At 35.9% G+C, this 12,351-nt stretch overlaps 1 protein-coding gene across 1 annotated transcript; it reads right to left on the bottom strand.

Moving 5' to 3' along the window:
* Positions 1–1,431: 1,431 nt before the first annotated feature.
* On the bottom strand, positions 1,432–8,264 carry SMG7 (Telomerase activating protein Est1). Its single transcript, XM_089374738.1, has 7 exons — positions 7,970–8,264; positions 6,780–6,859; positions 5,974–6,582; positions 5,595–5,717; positions 4,924–5,159; positions 2,434–4,808; positions 1,432–2,170 (listed from the first exon to the last, which is right to left on the bottom strand). The coding sequence occupies exons 2-6, from the start codon at positions 6,846–6,848 to the stop codon at positions 2,474–2,476; spliced, it is 3,372 nt and encodes a 1,123-aa protein (XP_089230864.1). The 5' UTR covers positions 6,849–6,859; positions 7,970–8,264; the 3' UTR covers positions 1,432–2,170; positions 2,434–2,473.
* Positions 8,265–12,351: the final 4,087 nt, after the last annotated feature.

Consider the following 12,351-nt stretch of genomic DNA (forward strand, 5'->3'; position numbering starts at 1 on the left):
TAAAATATTCAACCATCAAATCAACAAAAACAAAAAACCTCAATGCAATTAGCAACCCTACCATGTTAAATTTCTAAAATTTAATATGCCACTTTCCTTCACCCCCAATTCCCCTCCTACCATGTTAAATTTCTAAAATTTAATATGCCACTTTCCTTCACCCCAATTCCCCTCACCCACCCTTCAACCAACAAATTACAAAACACGTTTTAATGCCTTTAGAATTTGCTGAGAAATGAAAGGAAATATAAATTTTCTTTAGCATGTTAGCGAATATGCTAACAATATGAGGCACCTGATTTATTCGTTCATCACTGTTTTCCGAGGACAATTAAGAACTATTTTTTCTGTATCACCCTTCGTTTTAATGCCTTTGGAATTTGCTGAGAAATGAGAGGAAATATAAATTTTCTTTAGCATGTTAGCGAATATACTAACAATATGAGGCACTTGGATTTATTCGTTCCTCACTGTTTTTCAAGGACAATTAACTTTAAGAACCATTTTTTCTGTCACCCTCACCATGAGAACAAATCATTCTATCATTATTGTGCACTCAAGCATGTCCCATTCAAAACCATAAGCTTGTTGTAAGAAAATACTCGAAATCAACCATACGCTTGTTGTAAGACAATAATCAAAATCAAGCCATCTATGGTAAAAGTAGTTGTTTATTGCATAAGAGGAATTCAAAAGCCATCTATGGTAAAAGTAAGTTGTTTATTGCATAAGAGGAATTCAATTAAGAAGGGTTCTAAGGAAACAGAGCCAATGTAAAAGTGGACAAAAAGTTTCTAGTTTTTATTCTATCAATGTCAATATTGAGCAGACCTTGAAAATATCAGGCCTCTTCAACTCCTGTCCCACACAATTTCCAAAAGACAGATAACGTTAAGTACTCTTGCATTTAGAAACTAAAGAGATGTACACAACACCTGTAGATGAATAATGCACAGTATAAACATTGTCAAAATAAGAATATCCAAATATGAAGTGTTTTTATGTCTTTGCAAAGAAATGAGTTCTCAAGTAGGCATAAAATTTTAAAACGCTTACAGCGAATCAATGACATCTCTACTTCAGCAAACGGATGATATGTATGACATTACATGTAAAGACTTCTTTCCATGACAAATTTTCGAAGTAATAACCGATATAACAAGGATCAACAAGATACTAAACATAGCCAACCATCAATAATGAAACAGAAAATCATATTGATTATTAAGAATATATGAAAAGCATACTGATTATTAAGAATATATGTCTCGTAGTATTAATATCCCCAGAAAAGCTAATAAAACAGAACTGAGAAATATTGTCAGTCTGGTTACAATTATTTTCATGAAAAGTAGTAGATGCATACAACCAGGGAAGCTTATCAACAAATCCTTAATCCAAAACTTGTGCCTGGGTTCAATGAAGCATTACTACCAGCACTCGTAATCCTAAGTGGAAGAAACCCAGGTACCAAATACTATGTTGAAGAATTTCCCTGAATCAAAATCCTTGTTATTAAAGCAAAACAGACAACAACAACATTTTAGCCCACAAAATTGGCTTCCTTCACAACCCCAAGTAGAATTGCGAGTCCATGTGTATACTGAAAGTAGTCCTCCTGATATTATCAAAAGACAACTGCATAGATCCCTTGATTCTCACATCTGCAATTCAAAATCTCCACTGTGATGACAGTATTCTTGATAATCTCTGAAACCAGTGGTGAAACAAGGAACAAGGACACTAACGAACCTTCTTACACTGCACTTTTTTCATTAATCCACCCAATGTGAATATCTCCAGTTCAAAACTTACTGATCCACTTGAATAATTTTCTTGGTAATCTCCACCTCTGGATTTTGCTAAGCCTCTGCAGAATAAAAGCACTTTAAGACCATTCAAGCCAGCAAATTCCAGGTGAAATGTCAGATACGACAAATCAAGCTTTATCTAGATATATATTGCATAATGGTCATGAGGTAGACAAAGTCAAGGAAAAGCCCATTGATTGTGCCTGGTCTGTAGGGCACTGATGGAAAATACTTATAGCTCGGACAAGGCCACAAAGCAAGCATAAGTTTTCGATAGAGAACATGAGCCAAGGTCAAAGCTTTGATGCATAACCATGAGTAACCATTACTCCAACCAACAAGCATTTCCTGATGGTATCCTGTTAAAACCACAAACAACTATTAAAAAGAAACCTCTTCAACTCCTGTCCAACACCCGAAGCATCTATGGTCTACCCTTTTACCAAGCAAGATATCTAAGGTACATGCATATACAATCTACGATGCAAGATATATAATCTAATGAGAAATAGAGATGCAATGTCTGATTGTAATTTCAACAAGAAAAATTAATCACTTGGCAAATTCCATTCTTTGCACAAAAAAATGTAGATAAAACTATCATCATATCAAATGCACATACCGTTTCATTCCTAGAATTGGCTTCATAGAACCTACGGATCTCAACCAAAGTACCTCGCAGACCACAAAGACTGCTGTTGTTGCTGTTTAGGCAAAAGCACCTGGCTTTGATGTTGCTGCTGTTGTTGGGCCTTGTATTGAAGCTGCTGCTGCTTCACATATAATTGCTGATCTTGGCATATTGGTAGACTTGGAACCTGCTTGCCTGGAAAAGGAAATTTCACTGCAGCACTGATTAGATTGTCACTAGTAGGCAAAAGAGGATAGCCTGGCTGAGCTATACGTGAATCATTTCTCTCTCCATCATTTGATGGTGTGTATCCATCCAACCAGCTGTAGTCATCCATTTGGGGCTGTTCATTGCTCTGAACCATCTGTTCACTTACACAGGTGACTCCAGGATTAGAATGCAATAAATCAGCCTTGGAACTATCTGGCAGTCTTGAAGGTACAGGACCAAAGCCAGGTGGAGGTCCAAAATGGCGAACAGGTTTATTCACATGTCCTTTTTTAATGCTTAGTTTAGGGGTGTTTGTCGGCTTGGTAGTTATACTAGTTTTGGTAGTTGATGTATCAACCTTGGACAGTGCTGATGATTCAAAGTTTGTTACATGAGGTTCACTGGAGATTTTTGGTTGACCGGAGTTTGCTTGAACCATGGCTGAGGAAAGATCATTGGAAATTGGCTTGTCTGACATGCCAGCAACAACAGTACTCACAGAGACTCCAAGTGGAGTTGATGAATACAAACTTTGAGAAGGAATCCAATTTGAATGTGTAGAAACAGACTCAACTTTTCCCAGAGTACTGGCAGGAAGCTCTGACTTTAACAAAGATCCATTTTCTTGAAAATGATGACCAAGATTCAAGTTTGTCATCCCATTAAAAACAAGTGCTTCATCATCTCTATACCATGCAGGATGGAGATGATTTATCTGCTGAACAGGTTGTTGACTAAAATTTCCAAAGCCAGTGACACCTGCATGACTATTCAAAAATGGTGCAGTGTAATTTTTCATACCCCAACTTTCAAGACAATTGGTTAGCCCAACAGTAGATGTTCCAATACCAGTTGACCAATGATCAGCAGAACTTGCAGAACTCTCAAATAATTGGGAAACTTCATGGGGAGTTGTATATGCCCCCAAAGAAAGGTCTGTCCCAGTGGTCAATGTTGAAGAATACCCAGAAATCTGTATTGGCAAGTCAGTTGGAGGGGGGAAATTGGAGAAGCTTTGCTGAGGTTCTTGAGGAAGACACAATGGAGTCAGATTCTGAATACTTGAAGATGCAACAGGGTTCTGTTGTGAATTTGAAGCAATATTTAACTCTGAATGCTTTTCTGCTGCAGTGGGTTTAAAGACAATTACTTCATCTTCTTCTTCTTCTTTATCTGAATCTGCCTTCACAGTAGTAACTCCTGAAGCACATAACACAGGTTTTTCAAATGAAGAAGCTTCTTGCTTTGCACAATTGGATACAGTCTCTCGTAGAACATTATCAAATTTATTCATGGCATTAGAGACTTTAGGCTTGACAGCTTCTGACTGGTCTTCAATCTTACATTCAGGAACCTCTCCAGCAATACAAAACTTCATCAAGTCTGCATCAAAATATATTCCATACCTTCTATCTTCTACTGAATTTGCAACAGCCTTTGCAGCTGCCAGAATCCTTTGAACCCGAATGTTCTTTTCTTTCTTTCCAGCAAATCCACTGTAAGAATGTCGCTTGGAAAAATCTAGAGCAAGTTGTGCTGGGGCCAATGGAAGAAATCCCCTCAGTTCAAAATCCTCCCACAATGCAACACCCCCTCCTCTCGCTTCCTCCTCATTATACCTCTTAGGAGTAGCAAATGCAATCTCACCTTCCACCCTACTTCCATTGGAATCTTGGTGAAGACATTCAAATACCAAAAGTTTGTTAAGTAATATGACACAATGACTCCAGAAAGATGATCTTGCTCTGGCTTGCTTCTCTTTAACATCATTACATGCTACAATATCTGGTCTGCAAGCCAACCATTCCATAAAAACTAGTGTTGCTGGCAAAAATGGACTAGAGGAAACATCATCTGATTTCTCACATTTGCTAATTATGTGCCCCGCAAAGTCAAAAGCAGCAGTAAAAGCATTCTGAAGCAGAACAGATCGCTGCAAAATTTCCGCATAAGACAGACTTATGTTTTCAGTTTCACTAATATTATGAACTGTGAATATTAGAATTGACACAATCTGAAGAACCACAAGTCCACTAAAAGTTGAGCCATTGACCAATGTATCCAAACCAATCCCCATCTCTGAAATGAGTTCAGGTTTGGTAAGCTCCTCAAATTCATTTATTGCAGAGGAACAAACTTCATCAAATGTCTCAAGGCTGGCAATTAAAAATATTTGAAATTTATAAGTAAAGAGGCATCTATGAACTAGGAAAACACCAAACACAATGTCAAAACTGGCTTGAAAAGTTGAAAGCTTGAAACAGAGCATACCTTGTGCGTGTAAAGAGAATCCCATTAAGGCGAACGAAACAAATTCGAAAAGCCTTGTTAACCTCTGAAATATTAAGTTGTTTTCTCTTTGATATGGCTGCCCCTTGTTTCTGATCCTTAAGGGAAAACCTCCCATCCCCTCTCCCTCTTCCTCTCCCACCAGCACCTTTTGTAGGGGTCTGCTTGGTTACCGATACTTCCATCTCAGGAAGCAACTGAGAATAATGCTGACGATTCTGTAGAAACACAAATCAAACTAAATCCTCAATAGATGAAAGAAATGAGCAAGCAAAATGCTCTTAGCATACACTATGGAAGAATAAAGCCCAAACTAAAATTGGAAATTCTCATAAGATATTGATGGGCATGCACAGAATTGGCTCTAATAATAAAATGGTCAATGCAAGACAATCAACAATTTGTAAACCTAATGTACAGTAATAAAATGTTTGATATGGAGAAAGATCCATCATCTCTGATTCATGCAGCAAACTGTTGTTCTTGCAAGTTAAATAGTAACAATAATCTTCAAGAGACTAAAAATATAACACACTAAACGAACATACCACTGCCTACCATCAGCCCTTGAACACCTAGGTGAAGAGCCATACCAGATAAAAATTATATTCATTGTAATCAGATTTACTTCACAGAAAAAGAAAGACAAGTACCTTGTCAAATATAATAATCAAATTGTCTCTTGCTGTTGAGAATGGAATTTCAACTGCCAAGCTTCGAAAATACCGATAGACTGCAACAAGTTCATCTCCCATGTATGTTGCCAGTATTGCAAGCTGGAAACCGTAAACCACAAAATGATACAATACAAGATGAAAATGCTATATCTCAATGTTGGCAAATAGTTTGATATCAATATGATTTAATAATACAAAGATAAATTAATTCTAGAATAGGTGCTGCAGTAATATAACAATAATACGTCCAGTTACTTTCCACAGCAAATTAATACTTTAGTTTGCTCACTTTGGAGGCAGATTCAGATAAACTAAGAAAGACTAACAAGAACAGACCCACAAATTGAGATCAAACCTGATGATGGGGATTTCCACTTGATGGCCAAAGTGAGGCAGCCTGCACATAGTAGCTTGCTGCAACTGAAAAATCACGGCCTGAAGATTCCCCTTCTCCATAAAGTTCCTTGTAGCGGGCAAGATCACCCAAGTATATCAAACAACGATGACAAGAAACTTGAGCTTTCCTCAAATCCACAGACTTGGTTTTATCTTCTATTGATCCCAAATAATCTTCACCTTGATGAGAAAAGTAATCAACCGGAAATCTGTATCTGGCTTTGATCTTTAAAATTAACTCATGATAAAATCCAGTTGCCTCAGAAAGAAAACTTTTGAAAACAGATCGGATTTTATGAATTTGATCTCGCCTCACAACACTTTTGCCTCCCTGTGATGGATTGTTACTATTAGCTGCCATTGCAGCACTTCGCATTCGAGCTCTGAACTCCTCAATTCGCTTATAATGCAAGTGCCAAAGTGCATGCTCAATTTCATGTGCTTCAGAAAAATCATGATCTTCAAGTATTATAGATTCATAATTCTCACGCATCTGACCCCAAATATTGGGATCAGATGGGGTCTTTGCCTGGATTGAATTTCTCAACCTTTGTTCCAATTCAATGGCCTGGAAATTAACCAGCATAAAATACACAATGAATTAAAAGTACAAACCTAGCCACTGCATTTTATATATCTAACCGATCTAATGTTGAAAATGCAGTAGAACACAAATATCAGATCGTATAAGAACACATGCATTGAAAAGCAAGGTGGACCACAAATGACTGCACCCTAATATAAAACAAAAAAGAGGAATCATACCTTATTATAGCGGCGCTGAACTGCATCCTTTGCCATCTGAGTAGGCGAATTCTCCATAGGGACAGTCATTGTCCATAAATCTGTAACATAACAAGGCTTCTAGTAAACAATTTCGTAAAGTTCTCAAAGTAAACTGGGAACAAATCTGCAGTAGCCACATAACCCTGATAAACCAAACTGTAAACCATCCAAGGTAATGTTACCCAGCAATGCTCGAATCAAATGAAAACAATTAGTCAAGAAACACATTCAGAATATGGCTGGGCAGTCTAGCTAGGTTTGAAATCCAATTAAGAACTCACAATCTATTAAATACACAATGGATGCAGATAGCAGGAAACAAAATTCCGAAGGGTAATGTTACCTGATCACAAAAATAGGGAACCATATAACAAATATCAAATTGAATATGTATCGAGTGATAAATCAAGTAGGTAACCTTCTCAGAGAGCCAGAGGTTAAATCGCTACAAAGAACATGTTGCCTGATGATGTGGCCAATTAGCAGATTAGTCCATATGCAAGTTCTGGAAGCATTTGATGGAAGAGATACATTCCTGTAGTGCCATAGGAGTGCCAAAGCATCTCCTATAAGCTATACAGCTAGCGCATAAAATGAAACTAAAGGCATCACCAGAGAAAAAAGGCAATTTGAAAAAACAAAGAAATATTAAGCTGGAGAAATTTTTAAAAATTTCCGGAGATATGCATATAATAAAACTAACATCCAGATCCAATTAAAGCAGATTTCAGAAGAGTGCCTATAACCCAAAACCCTAACTGGGAACCAAAAGACCAAGCATTCTAACAAATTAAAAGAAGAAAAAGGAAAGTAATTAAACAAATAAAAACAAAACCCTTATCGAGGGCCGAAACAATAAGTGTGCCTTACAAACAACGCAGCCTTAAAAAACCATTGCCTTGATTACCCATTAAAAGAAAACCCAAAACAGATGAATAACCCATAAGGGAAAATCCCCATGGTGGATTAAATCAATCAAATTCCCTGACAAAACCCTCGGAATACAAAACCCCAGTGTTAATTAACGCCAAAATAACTTCAAAACCTTCTGCAAATTCTCCATAAAAACTCGAACCCCCTCTCAAAAGCCAATACACGTATAAAAATCGAACAGAGAAATAAAAAATTGCGTAGTTAAAAACGTATTTAAAAAATTTCAGAGGACAGACCTGTACAAGGGTTCGAATCACGCTAGCCGATAACCCCCTCCGCCAATTACAGGCTCGACACCCGCCAAATCTAGGTAGGAATTTGGTGGGTTATGCAAGGACTGGGAATAATAGAATTGAAAATTGCATATTGTACATAAATATATTATTTCACGATCCTTGAAGAGGTGCTTGCGCTGCAAGGCAGAGGGTTTGCTCCAGCCCCTGAGCGCACAAGCCAAAAATAATGAATTGCTTTCTCCTCCATAAACATAACACGAAGGAAGATTCCGTCAATGGCATAAGGTCGCCGACCACTCCTTAAAACATCCCGACAAAATTTCATGGCCGATTTTACGGCATGTATATGAATTATATTATATAATTATTCCTAAACATATAGCTATATTATAACTATTAGGAGTCTATCTACTTTCACTATTACAATGTTGGTGATGAGTTCAGTGGTAGTCCTTAGCCCTTTGGAACTAAAAGTCCTTACATAGCCGCATTGTAAGGAAATATTTCAAAAGGGTAGTTATGATGATAGTAACATAATGAGAGAAATTAACATTATTGCAATGGGTGTTAAGGAATTATTTATGATTTTAAGATTATTTTTTTATGTTGTGTGCTATTTTTTATAGAAAATTAACATTATTGCAATGGGGGTTAAGGAATCATTTATGATTTTAAGTATTTTTTATGTTGTGTGCTAGCGGTGGTGATATCAATTTATAGTGGTATCCATTTATAAATTCCAATAATAATGAGTTGGTTGATAAAGATAATGGTCTTTAAATGGATATAATAAGCTATGGATTGTGTTTCCTTGTGAATCTCCAGAGGTGTCATTGGTTTGGACCTGCTATTTGCCCCCTCTGCAGATCGAATTCTGAAAACAATGTTTACATATTTCAACAATGTCCCCAATCCCTACTGATTTGGCAGCAAGTATTTGCACACTTTGGATTCACTTATGCCAACTCGCCTACTATCTTCGAGGCCTTCTATATATGGAGCAACATGTGTAACAAGAAGCAGTCGATCCCTTTGATCACCATATGGACCATCTGGAAATGGCGCAATCAATTGATCTTTGATTCCAAAAGGAGCCCGATTAAATTGGTCTTCGAATCTATCCTTCAACTATATGATGTGCTTGATTAGCCCCGTCTCCCCAAAATCAAGCATGGAATGAATCAGCGACCCATAGATAAATTTGAATATCCTTATGCTTTGTTTGACGGCGCTGCTCAACTAGACATTTGCACCTGTGGCTTTTATATTATTCCAGTGGAAGGTCAAGCTTTTGATATCCATTAGAATGGTGGACCTGGAACCAATAACAAAGCGGAAATCATGGCTCTGGTTGGTCTCTTCATTTTCTCTGATTTCCTTGGTCTGAAAAACCTTCACATTTTTTGAGACTCCAAAGTCACCATTGACCATGTTTTGTCCAAAAATCGCATTAAAAATATTCACCTAGCTTGCTGGTTGGACAGGCTTGAGGCTTTGTGGCTTAACAGGAAGGACTACACAATCTTCCACATCGACAGAGGAAAAAACCAGAGAGTTGATGCATTGTCAAAGAAGGGATTGTCAGTGCCGCAAGGAATATGAAGGCTGCTGATTTCAGTTGACAACTCCTCCCACCAGATCCAAGACTTTTCTATGCAGGGTTCTTCTTTCACTATTTTATGAGAACTTCACTGATAGGAATTTTTCTCCCCATCCTTTGTCTCATTTATTGGTTAATGATCACTCATACTCTGGCTCATGGGACTGTTTATTAGTTTTTTCTATATCAAGATATCCCCAATATACATCTTTTTCCTCATGGCTGCCATGAAGCAGATCTGCCTAGGAGGCACATATCCTTTCTCCTGGAGATCTTATGCCTTCTTTCTTTTCTCAAATCAAAGGTTCCCATGATTCTCATTACTGTATTTTTCATGATGTTTTTTGGACAATCATAATATAACTATTGAGCTTTTTTTTTCGTGTTGAAGGTTTTTTTTGATGTGGGAGAAGAGTGGTGTGTGTGAGGTGATAAATAAAATAATGTGTGAGAAGCGTGGTGTGTGTGAGGTGATAAATAAAATAATAAATGGTAAGATATGTAATGTTTGGCATTTTTGTTTTTTAATTTAGGTTTGGTTTGTTATTATGTAAAAGTCTTAACATGTGATTTTTATGTTAATTTGAATGTCTATTAGTTTTTAATGGTTGATTTGTTTCATGATAAATATGTTTGGAGTACGGGGCTCTCTCTTAGTTGTAGGATGGAAATGTATATAATGTCGAGATTTTATGTTTATATTTGTGGACTTGATTTGGTGGGCTACTCTAGGTATTTATGACAACTCGTATACCATCTTATTAACTATTGGAATGATTGGAACTATTATAAACGCACATAAGACTAATATCTCTAAAAGTGAGTTGTTGTTGTGTGAACCAGAAAAGGGTTCTCGATGTTAAATGAAACTTTACTAGTGCTAAATTTCTTATTTGAATGGCACAATTAATCATGATTGTGATTTGATAAGTTACAAAACAATTCTCACTGTGAATGATACATGCAACCTATCACATAGTTTGATGAAACATGTGCATATGAGATGGACTCTGAGATGGGAGGTAGGGTGGCATTCCCCTAAAATGGGTAACAAACGAAATTGCATAACTTATATATAATTATTTGATGATTGATTGAGCAAAGTAATTTGATGTGTGTTCGTGTGATGTATGGTAAGGCTAAGCCTTACCAGTTGGCCATCATATGGGTGTGGGATGCACTAAGGAGCTTGGCACATGAGTTTGATGAGAAGGGTAAATATGACATACCTACCTTATCTAATATGAGATGCAAAGTCTCTTATAGGTATGTATAATATTTAGGAATCAAGTATAGATGGCATCCATATTCAAAGGATTTCTAATGTGGAGAGACACGTGTCATAGTTATGTTTGGATAGGGGTCTCAATGAAAAATTGGAGTACTTATTCCCCTAACAAGCTTATATCTTTACTAGATTTAAGTTAGATAAAACACATTACCCCATAGTGGTACTGGTTCAGCCTAAAATCCATCATCTTACATTGATAATTTTAAAAATAAAATTAATTTAATAAAAGGAGAATTAAATTTGTTTTAAATAAATATTAAGAAAAAATTCTCACATAAAATAGGGGTGAATAATAAGAATCGAGGACTTTTGAAAATAAAAAATAAGGATTTTTTAGAAATAAGAAAAGTTTCAAACTAAAACCTAGGCTAGTGACATATCCATAATTTTAATTTTTTTTAAATTGTTTAACTTTATATGAAGACTAAGTGGTTGTCCTTGTTTTGCCTGAAATAGTGGGTCCATGGAATTTGAGACTTATCCTGAAAATATTAAAATGTTGCCAAAATGTCACTAGAAATTATAGGAGCTTGAGTTGATGAAAGCATGAAGACCCAACCAAGCCATTTTAAATCTAATAATAGCGAAAATAATATTGATTGATTTGTTTATATAGTGCATGCTTACTAGAGACGATGGGCAAATAATAGCCATTGATATATATCATGATTTATTATTAGTGTTTTTTCTAGGGTGATTTGATGTAGTGCAAGGGAGTTAAGGGAGGGAGAGTACCCTATGTGTAGTTTAATGGAAATTTGGTTGGGTAATTTTAATGTGCAAGTTAAGAATGGAGCTAGATAAATTATTGTTATTGGATTGAGTCTCATCTTTCAAATGTAACAATTCTTGCAGTTTCTTGCTTACAAGATTTGGTTAAAATGTATGTGAATTTCCTTAATCAACATATTATTTTATTATAAAACTAATTTAGAGAAGAAATTATCGAATGAGTTGTTTATGATTATATGGAAAAACTTACTTATAATGTAAGTTTTAGATTAGTAAATTTCACTTGATCGATGTTCATGCAAGAGAGAATTGATGAAAGCTTGGTGTAAATAATGATTATTTGTGTGTGTGAAAGGAAAAGGTGGCGGAGGATAGTTAAGAGGGCTCAATCTTAGCTCACTTACCATAAGTAACTTTAAAATTGATAAAAAAAAATATGTGTATTCCTAAATGGGGTCTTCAGGGGTGTATGTCAATGCAAAAATTTGATAAGGGTTGCAATGTAACCTTCAAAAAAAAATGTATACTTACATGCTTTTTTGGGTTTATTTTAGTTAATGATGTTAGCATATTATAATATATTGTAGATTGAAATATTAGAGTCATAAGTTAATAATGAATAACATCTTAGGGTTAATAAATATTATGGAATTCTTATATATTAGGATATGAACAATTTAGCAAATATAATCACTAAAAAAAGACTTCACTGCAAGTTTATTGGTTTTTGCTATTAAAACATTAAAAAAAAATATTTTG

This window comes from Pinus tabuliformis, chromosome 8, assembly GCF_031772625.1.
Source record: "Pinus tabuliformis cultivar Carrire ecotype Pingquan chromosome 8, CPIR1, whole genome shotgun sequence".
NCBI lineage: Eukaryota > Viridiplantae > Streptophyta > Pinopsida > Pinales > Pinaceae > Pinus > Pinus tabuliformis.